The 11,145-nt window shown below is 32.0% G+C and overlaps 1 protein-coding gene across 1 annotated transcript in view; it reads left to right on the plus strand.

Annotated features, from left to right (window-relative positions):
• LOC108537578 (oxidation resistance protein 1-like) overlaps window positions 1–11,145 on the plus strand; it is a 96,304-nt gene that overhangs the window by 19,131 nt on the left and 66,028 nt on the right. The window contains exons 3-5 of the mRNA XM_017885162.1: window positions 297–362; window positions 3,361–3,468; window positions 4,441–4,554. Coding sequence (XP_017740651.1) covers window positions 297–362; window positions 3,361–3,468; window positions 4,441–4,554 — 288 coding nt within the window. The remainder of the gene's footprint in view (window positions 1–296; window positions 363–3,360; window positions 3,469–4,440; window positions 4,555–11,145) is intronic.

Raw genomic sequence — 11,145 nt, forward strand, 5'->3', positions numbered from 1 at the left:
TAGATGATAATTTACTGAGAGAGTTCCCGTGGGCCAATAATTTTTATTAGGTTAGGGTTTTAGGAAAATATTTATCTTTTCAGAAATGTGATCTTCATTATATTCCCAGCAGTGCTAGTGATAATTATAATGGCAGATGGGATATATAAAAGACAAGTTGATGTTAGTCTTCCAGTGTAACCTTCCACATTAAATCATTTGTATTTATTTATAGCTAACTGCCTTTAGCTCTAAAAATTGAGCTTTTTTTTTTTTTTTTTCCGTACTCTTGAAATGAACCTCACATCTCCCTGCAGTCACCTGGCTTTTCACATTTCTGGTTACTCTGGGAAACTGGAGTGAGAAATCAGCTTTGGTGTATGGTATGCTGCTTATTTGATTGAATGTAAAGATTGTTTATTTCGATAATGTTAACGTGTTGTAAAGCACTTTTAACTGAGCTTAATTTTGTTATTTTGTGTTTTTCTAACGTAACTGTATTAAGGAGAACAGCAATTTTAAACATTAATTTAGCATTTGTGTCATTATGAAACCGTCCAGTCTTGGTTTGAATCTTAGTTATTTTTTATGCATCTTTAAAATTGAACAAATTATTAAAATTCTAAGTTATACTCTATTTTAATATACTATTAGTATGTAGCAGACAGTTTGAGATTTTAAATATTTTTAAAAGATTAGGAATCAGATAATTTAGGATGAAATAAAATTTACTAATATCAAGATAATCTCATAGCATATTTTAAACTCAAATTGCGTGTGTTTGTACCTTCTCTGCATAATTAAGAAAATAAGTTCAAATAAGTTTTTTATAGGTAACCTTTAAAATTTCTTCTTTGTCTTTACAATTCTGCAGTGCCAATATGAAAATTTAGATTTAAACATGTTTTACCATGTTTATTGTGTTTCTTCAGTCTAAGAAATCATGTCACTCATAAATTCTAGAAAAATTCTTGTTAATTATCTTTGATTGCATTTTCTCCTCCTTTATCTATTTTCTTTCTCCAGAACTCTAATTTATTATTGAAACTAATTGTACTACGTTTTGCTATCATTATGCTTCACTGACCTTGCTATTATTTTGATTGTATCTTCTGTCTACTTTGCTGGGTGTTTGCCTCCTCTTAATTCCCAATGTGAGTGGTCCCTTCTTTCTTTTTGCTTTTCTATTGACATTCTATTACTTGGAATGCTTAAGAACTTTAAAATCTACGTGGAGTGAGACCCAAACTTTTTTTCTATGCCTACCTTTCTAGTTGCTTGCATTTCCTACTATCACTTCATCTAAGCAAATTATGACAAACCACTTACCAATTCTTCCCCCATCCACAATTCCTGATTTTCTCATTTCCATTCCCTTTCAGTTTGTTATTTATTCAGGTTGCAGTCTTTAGAGTCAGCATCAGTTTGCTCACTCACATTTGCTTCCCTGACCTACTACTGCTGCTGTCACCACAACTCCATTCAATCTATGAATGTCTTCTTGAGTCTTAGTTGAAATTTTGTACCTTAATTTCTTTCTTTACATTTTTATTACTTTAAACCTTATCTTTGTTTTTCTGCATCCATTCTCTTGTTCCATTAATTCTAGCTCTGATGCCAGTAATATGAGATGCCACTTGGGCTATTTTGTTACCTTCATTGTCTCATTTAATAGAATCACTGTGAGAATAAAATGTGTGATTATTAATATGAAAGTACTTGGTAAACTTACAGATGTTACTGTAAAATATCATTTGTTTACAGAGACCTTTTATATATATTATCATATTTCAGTAACATAGGTTTTATATCAGTACATTGTGTAGATGGGGAAGTTTGCATAGAAGGATGTAGGCAGAACTAGATTATTATTGTATTAACCCAAATATTTGGCATAAATTTGGTTTTATAAAACCGTTAAGGAAAATATGTATATTATTATTTTACATACACAAACAAATGCACACACACCTGCTTTTCCTGACTTTTGAAGTCTTCTATAACCTAATTCTAAATGCCTTTTTTTTTGTTTTTTGGAGACAGGGTCTTGCTTTGTCACCCAGGCTGGAGTGCAGTGGTGCTATCACAACTCACTGCAGCCTCAACTTCCCAGGCTCGAGTGATCCTCCCACCTCAGCTTCCTGAGTAGCTGGGACTATAGGCATGCAGCACCACGCCCAACTAATTTTTGTAATTTTTGTCAAGATGGGATTTTGCCATGTTGTCCAAGCTGGTCTTGGACTCCTGGGCTCAAGCAATCCACCCACCTCGGCCTCCCAAAATGCTGGAATTACAGGCATGGCCCACCACGTCTGACCTCTAAATGCCTCTTTATCCTTTTTAGAAACTTGACTCCATGTAATCACCTTCCTAAAACTTTGTGCTTCATGAATCTACTTTAGATGGTTTAGGAGGAAGAGGACAGTATCCCACAAATATACTTTTCTGTCTCTTAACTATGTCAGTTCTGTTATCTTCACTTTGAAAGTTCGTTCCTTTCTCTCTGCTTTTCAAATTCCCAACCCTTCTTCAAGATCCAGCTTTAAATCATTTATCTTCTGTAGTCTTTTCTGGAAAATTTGGATTACATGATGCTTTTATTCATACTCAAAACTTCTATTGCATTCATTATTCCATTTTAAATTGTTCATCTTTTGCATTACCTTCTATTTCTTAGTTTCCAACTAGATTGTAAATTCCTTGTGCACTAAAACTACTTTTAGTTGCATTTAGTTGTGTTTTCTTCAGAGCTCTCTTAATGCCTTGTGTAATGGGGACTGTAAGTGGTTATATTATATTGACCAAATGACATTTTCTTTTAGGGTAATTGATAAAGTCTCATTATTTATAATTTCTACACATAGGACCATGGAAACATACAAATGATTCAGAACTAAATTGCTCAACTTTAGTTCAAATATTTTCTAATTTATATGTGCAATAATAATATATGCATAAAGATCATTAGAAGTAACATTTTGAGTTTAATACAGGTGTATTTTGCTAAAATGAAATTAGTAGATTGCTAGAAGTTATAAATATTTTAGAAACTATTCAAAGGAATAGTATATTATTTTAAAACCTTTGTAAAATGAAAATAATCTGTTTTTGATTTTTAAATTATGTTTTGTATTTTGAAATTACTTCAAGTAGAGACCTACATGTAAATGTATTGTGATGAAGCCTGTACTCTGTATTGTGATAGATTGAGAGCATTTGCTAGCAAAACACAGTGGGTTTCTTGCCAGTTATTTTCAAAGATGACAAGATCGTTGTTAATCAAATGTAAGCTGGTCCCTAGATATGTTAATGCTCGTTAAATATTGTAGTCTAGTTTTTCTGTTTTAAACATTGAAATAATTTATTTTTTCTTATAAACAGGTTGAATCAAGGGATTCTTTGAATAGCATAGCCCTGAAATTTGATACAACACCTAATGAACTTGTTCAATTAAATAAGTTATTCTCCCGAGCAGTTGTTACTGGACAGGTAGTATCTTTTTTTTTAATGTGCTGATGTTTAGAAACATTAAACAGAAAGGCAGAAAGTATACATTGTACTGTAGTTAATAATATAGAAGATTTGAGAATAATTTTATATGTGCTTTTAACAAATCATATTGGCGAAATAAGAGAAAAGTAACTGTTTTATGTCTGTATGAGTTTCTTTTTTAATACATATTGAAAATAATTGTAAATTTTCTTTTAAATATAAAGAGCTTTTAAAATATTCAGAACAATATATGCATATGATCAAAAATTACTTTATCAAAGTAAGGCATCCCTCCATCTCAAACTTCCAATTTCTTTTCCAAAAGCAATGAGTTGCCAGTTTGCATTTCTTTCAGGAACAGTCTAGCCTACTTTTGTTGTTGTTGTTGTGTTTTAATTTAACTTTGATTCTTGGAAAGTGTTCTTTATAATCATAGTTCTAGTTCAGACTTTTTCACACGTGCATAGTATTGCATTGTATTGATACATCATACTTGTTTAGTTACTCACAATAAGCATTACACTATTTTTACTCTTTTGCTAAGGTTAATACCGCTGTAGTAAATATGCTTGTACATATCTGTTTTTCTTTATGTGCAGGTATTTCTATAGGGTGAATTCTTAGAAGTAAAGTTACTATATCAGAGGATATGTTCACTTTAAATTTTGCTAGCTATTGCCAAATTGTTCTTTAGGATTAATACCTCTATAGTATATTAAAATTAATGTTTCCCCACCCTGTTCCAGCCATACATATTATCAAATGTGTCTAAATTGATTTTAAATATTCTTTTTTAAAATGTTTTATATTCTTGTAATTTGAAAATTTTATGTTTTTCTATTTAATTGGTAATTGTTAATAGTGCTTGCTTATAGAACAAGGTCATTGTTAATAGTGCTTGCTTATAGAACACCATCTATTATTAACACTTCAGTTTAACTAAATCTTTGTGTGAATGTTTTCTTACAGGTTCTGTATGTTCCTGATCCTGAATATGTCTCCAGTGTTGAGAGCTCTCCATCTCTAAGCCCCATAAGTCCTCTGTCACCAACATCATCTGAGGCTGAATTTGATAAGACCACTGTAAGTATCTCTGATTTGCAAAGATGGCTATGAAGAAATCTCACCATGTCTACATTGACTGTCTTGTTTTTTTCTTTCCACTTTTGACTATGGTTACAATGAAATATTTACTTTTATTTTCTCACCTAAGTTTGTAAATGTCAGCTTTAAAATAAGACATTCTTATGAAACCATATAGCTTAAATTGACTTACCTTTGTAAGTGGTGGTAGTGGGCCAAAAATATTCATCAACTCTTATTTTTTAAAGAATATATATAATTTAACTTACAAAGGAATCTTACCCAACAAACATGACATTATCACAGTAGAGGAAGTTCATGTCCAATTTGATGTTTATTTCATTTATAAATAAATGAGTATATAGTACTTACAACTCTTAAGTGAGTTTAATTTTGACACACTGCCTTTTAAAAAATAATTTATCATCTTAGTCATCCAAGAATTAACATAGTAGATTAATTTAGCATTTCTAGAGAATGAGTGTTCTAATAACTTACATTTTACAAATGAATTTCAGGGAACTAAACCTCATTTAATAATTTTGGTTAAAATCTTCTGAAAGGAATTATATATTTCTTTGCCTTTCTGCATAAATTAACTGTTAACACTAATCATAATTTTCTGTTTTCATAACAGCTATTGTTTACATGTAAAAGGCTATTTCTTCATTAAATGGCTAGATTCCTGTGGGAGATTATTCTGTGTTGTTCTCTTGACTTTAGGAGACAGCCTTTTCTTTGTCTCAATTTGCACTCAAAGCTTAAGATACCAGATGGCAAGCAAACTAGTAACAAAACAAATTATTAATGTTAACTTGCCTATAATTGTTTATTTCTAAGCTCTAGTATACCACTTTTTTCATGGACTAAATTGCATGATATTATTAATAACTATTTTTATCCTTGCCCGGGAACTTTTTTCTGCCTCTGTATGTGTGCATGTGTGTGTGTGTGTGTGTGTGTGTGAGAGAGAGAGAGAGAGAGAGAGAGAAATGAGGTATTTTTCATTTATTTGTTGGATATCTTATTTATATAATTGTGGCAATACTATGCTTTAGAATGCAGTCACATGAAAGGAATATATTACGTTTGTTGTCATCATTGATAAGAATAGAAGTCAGGTTTTAGTGGTAGGTATTACTTACCAAATGACACAGTACCTGTTTGAACATAGCCATGCCATTTTCTCATGGGACTTACAAAGAGATGTCCTCATAAGGGGCAGTGACAAAGTAACTATGTAGCCTTAGGTTTATTTAGCCTGCGTTTCAAACCCTAAAGCAGAATTATGAAAATCTAAGCTGTAGCATCATGCCTGACTAGAAACCTGTGGGGTCTCTTCCTGTTCCTCAGCTTTAACCTAAATCTGCCTGTCTACTGGCTTTCTTGGAAGGTATAAGATCAAACAAAACAAAATGTTGAAAGTTAAGGGAGCAATAAGGCCAGATGTCAACCTGTGTGAAAATGTGCCCCTTCTTACTTTTGCCATTTGACTGAGAGAGATGGAGAGGATAAAATTATGTGAATGATCTTTTAATCCTCAGTGACTTAGCTACTGTCAAAGATGGACCAAAAAACTTCCTCTAATGTGGCCAGTGATATGAGTAAATTCTTTGTCCCTGGAATAGATAAAAAAAAGAGGTAAGAGATTCCTTAAAGACCTAAAAGTACATCTACCATTTGATCCAGCAATCTCACTACTAGGTATCTACCCCGAGGGTAAGACGTCATTGTTGAAAAAGATATTTGCACATGCATATACAGCAACATAATTTGCAATCGCAAAAATATGGAACCACCCCAAATGCCCATCAATCAACAAGTAGATAAAGAAAATGTGGTGTATATATACCGTGGAATACTACTCAGTCATAAAAAGGAATGAAAGAATGGCATTTGCAGCAAGCTGGATGGAATTGGAGACTATTATTCTAAGTGAAGTAACTCAGGAATGGAAAACTGAACATTGTATGTTCTCACTCATAAGTGGGAGCTAAGCTGTGAGGATACAAAGGCATAAGAATGATACAGTGACTTTGGGGACTCAAGGAAAAGGGTGGGAGCAGAGTGAGAAATAAAGGATTACACATTGGGTACAGTGTACACTGCTTAGGTGATGGGTGCACCAAAATCTCAGAAATCACTACTAAAGAACTTATTCTTGTAACCAAACACCACCTGCTCCCTGAAAACATTGAAATAGGAAATATTTTTTTAAAAAAAAAAGAGGTAAGAGAAGAGTTTGCAAACTTCCCTTTACATGGAATGATACTCTTTACCTGCCATCAAAGAGATTATGGGCAATAGTTAGAAATAATTCTTACAACAGTGATTATGTAAATTTTAGTTGTATTTTTTTTTTTTTACCTAGAATTATATTCGCTACCAGACTCCAAGATAATATTTCTATGACTTTCTGCTTATCTCAAGTGCCTACATTTCTATATTCTAATTACTGGGTTTTATGTCTCCCATGCTGTATAAATCCCTTAGAAGTAAGGATATTATGTTTTATTAGATACAGTTTATATTTTCATTACATTAATTAAAATAATGTCTATTAGTATTGTTATTATTTGTTTTTCCCAGAGATTGTCAGTTTATATTTCCAACAACTACTGATAAATTTTTTGAATGTCCAGCTTAGGAGTAGTTTACTATGAGGCTAAAAATATGTTTCTGGCTTTGTCAGCTTAAAGACTTTCATTGGTTTTTTAGTAACTCATTTTCACTTAAAAAATTGCATTTTGAGAATTTCCATAGTAAAACAGATTTTTTTTATTTTTCACTTTTTTTTGTTCACATATGGAGGAAGAAACAAGGAGATAGAACCAAAATAATGGTGAAAATCATAAAAATAGCTAAAATTTAGTGTTGCAACAGGTATAATTCTAAACACTTTAAAAGTATTATCATTTATTCCTTAACTCAGCTTTATGAGGTAAGCACTTGGCCTGGGTTTCTGTGTTTGTCCCTCCAGACTTACTCTGTATTCTCTAGTGTCCTTTGGGCGGTAGACTGCATTAATGGACTCTGTTGCCGTTTTGCTTCTGCTGGTGTCGGTCTTTCTGGAGCAGTTGCAGAAGATAAGAGGGAAGGAAAGAGAATAAGATGGGGACATATTTATTCTCCTAGCTCCTGCCCTATAAGGTTATTCCAGAGTGACCACATTCTTCAGCATCTCATCTTCTCTTTTGTCATCCCTTTCCACAGAGCCATCTCTAAATTTAGGCATCTGTTTCTCCCCCTTGCCTCTTTAGGGATAGAGGAGTCTTCTGTTATTATTCACCCTGGGTTTTTTACACTATATGCACCTTTGTAAATAGTTCCATAATTAAATCCTCTTAAAATTACTCAGTTTCTACCAGGCATGGTGGCTCACTCCAGTAATCCCAGCACTTCAGGAGGCTGAGGCTGGCAGATCACTTGAGGTCAGAAGTTCAAGATTAGCCCAGCCACATGGTGAAACCCCATCTTTACTAAAATTACACAAATTAGCCGGGCCTGGTGGCGGGCACTTGTAATTCCAGCTACTCAGGAGGCTGAGGTGGGAGAATCACATGAACCCAGGAGTCAGGGGTTGCAGTGAGCTGCGCCACTGCCTTTCAGGCTGGGCTACAGAGTGAAGACTGTGTCTCAAAAAAAAAGAAGCTCAATTTGATGTGCCATCTGTTTTTTTCTAGTACCTGACCAATAAGTATTGTATCCATTTTATAGAGGAGGAAACAGAGGAAGAGAAGTTAACTATTTTGTGTTTAAGGTCACTCAGCTAGTAGCTAAGCTAGGATTCTAACCCAGACAGGCTTGGTTCGGAGCCCATATTTTTTATTACTACTTTATAGCTGGAAAATGATAACTCGGAAACACTACTCTTGCCCAATAAATAACTGGACCCAAAGAGTTAAGTAACATTTAATCATTATAAAAGTCAGTGTAGTAATAGCTACCACTTTGCACTATCATCTTCCTAAGATTCTTTAAATCTCTCATTTTTTGAATAAATATAGAAACCTGCTTTTATTTTGTACACCTTTGTTTTTTCTGTTTTGTACCTTAAGTTCACCCATTATACTAATGCCATTTTAGGCTAAAACTGTTAATGTGTTATATTCAGGATGAAGTTCAGCAGAAGAATGTTTTAAGTAATATGGAAAAATGAAATAATTTTAAAGTACTTATGTTTATATTAATATACTCTATTGAAGGATGCAGGTAGTCATATTCTGTTTAAGATAAAGCACTTCACGTAGAATACTCCAATCAATCTAAAATATAAAAATAGAATATTAATAACGATTGAATTGGATACACATGGTGATAAGACAATATAATTTTGAAAAAAAATACTATTAAGAGATTCTGGGGAAGGCCTAGGAAGTCCTAAAGGAGGAAAGAGGAAANCAGAAGAATGTTTTAAGTAATATGGAAAATGAAATAATTTTAAAGTACTTATGTTTATATTAATATACTCTATTGAAGGATGCAGGTAGTCATATTCTGTTTAAGATAAAGCACTTCACGTAGAATACTCCAATCAATCTAAAATATAAAATAGAATATTAATAACGATTGAATTGGATACACATGGTGATAAGACAATATAATTTTGAAAAAAAATACTATTAAGAGATTCTGGGGAAGGCCTAGGAAGTCCTAAAGGAGGAAAGAGGAAAACGTATAAAATAGCAATAGAATGTAGGCATATTAAATCTTCCTTTTTAAGGAAGGATAGGCTGTGATTATACTGCTACAGTGGCTATTTTTTTTTTTTTACTTAAAGAGTGCTTACTATGTATTTACTCTGTTCATTTCAGAATTTTAATTAATCTTTAACACTTTAATAACATTTTAATTACTTTATACCTTTAATTAATCTTTAACCCCATGAGGTAGGTATAATATTCATGATCTGTATTTTAAAAAATGAGGAAAGTAAGGCATAGAGAGACGAATGGTGGTTAATAAGTGGTAGAACTAAGATTGAAAACCTGGCAGTCAAGGTCTAGATTCTGTGTTGTGTTCTTAACTACTTTTTATACTGCCTAAGTAATGAAATGATGACTACTAGCAAGTGCAGGTACTCTATAACTGAGACGTATGATGTAAAATTAAATATATGTGTCACAATTTGTAGGAACTAGCAAGTTTGTAGTAAAGAACTGTGTGGAAGTAATGCATGAAATTTTTGCTTGGCCAAAGCAAAAATAAAATGTAGAAGATTTAGAAATGTTTAATTACCTATATTAGTTTCCTAGTATTGTCATAACAAAGGGTGATAAACTGGGTGGGTTACAACAAAAGAAATTTATTACCATACAGTTCTGGAGGCTGGAAGTCTGAATTCAGACTATTGGTATGACCATGCTCCGTTTGAAACTTGTAGAGGAGAATCATTTCTTGCTGCTTCTAGCTGGTGTTTGCCAAGCGTCATTGACATTCCTTATCTTGTAAATATGTCACCACTTTCTGCCTTGCTTGTGACAAGTGGCCATCTACTTCCTGTGTGTATGTCTTCACATGGTGGTCTCCTCTTTATATAAGGAAAACAGTCAGATTAAGGGCCCACCCTACTCATGTATGACCTTAGCTTAAATTAATGATTACATCTGAAAAATCCTATTTCCAAATAAGGTCATATTCTGAGATATTGGAGGTTAGGGCTTTAGCATTATCATTTTGGGGGAGACAGTCAACCCATAACATTGCCTCATAAAATTATAATTATGTAGAATTTATATTATGGAGTTTTATTTATATTATAGAATTTTATATTTTTTGTCTTTGAAGAAAAGGAAATTTAGAAGACTTTCTAATTCTAGTCAAGTAAGATTTTTTTAGAGATGTTTAGTTAATTTTCTTCACTTAAGATATGTCGAAGAGTGAAGTTAATTTCTCATAGGGCTTCGGGAAGCTTGTAAATATTTGTAAAATATTGTGAAAACTTTTTTAAAAAACTTCTCTTTTTGAATCATGATAGTCACATAATTAATTGGCATCTTGAACTGGTATGCCTGTATACCTGAAAATAGACATTAATTACAAGTAATAGCAGACATGCAAGAAATTAAAATAATTTTAGGAATATCAAAGTAGTTTGAAAAGGTTAAATATTGCCTGTGCTTCAGGAATTGCTCTCACATATGACATCCTTTAACAATTCACAAACATAACCTCTCTTTTCTGTCTCTCTGTGCATATATAGAATATATATATATATTTTTAACTTAAAGGCACTACTATCTATCACATACAGTATATGTTATATATAAAACAGGTTTTAAATCTTTTATAAAATATATAAATTGTAATTTTTTTCTAAATTATGATTTTAGCTTTAATGCTTTTAGACTTAAATTTTAATATAAATATATCCAACTTATGTGATATATAACTTATATAATATTAAATGTAAGCTTATATATTATAAAACTATGAATATAAATACCACACAAATGTGTAAATAACACATAAATCATATATACACAATGTTCATATTATTACATATAATTTAGCTTTGATGCTTTTAAACTTATTTTAAATAACAATTTAGTAAGGAATTGTTTTTTAAAATGTACTTTTTAATAGCTTATG

Source organism: Rhinopithecus bieti, unplaced genomic scaffold (genome assembly GCF_001698545.2).
Source record: "Rhinopithecus bieti isolate Rb0 unplaced genomic scaffold, ASM169854v2 scaffold_13352, whole genome shotgun sequence".
Classification (NCBI taxonomy): Eukaryota; Metazoa; Chordata; class Mammalia; order Primates; family Cercopithecidae; genus Rhinopithecus; species Rhinopithecus bieti.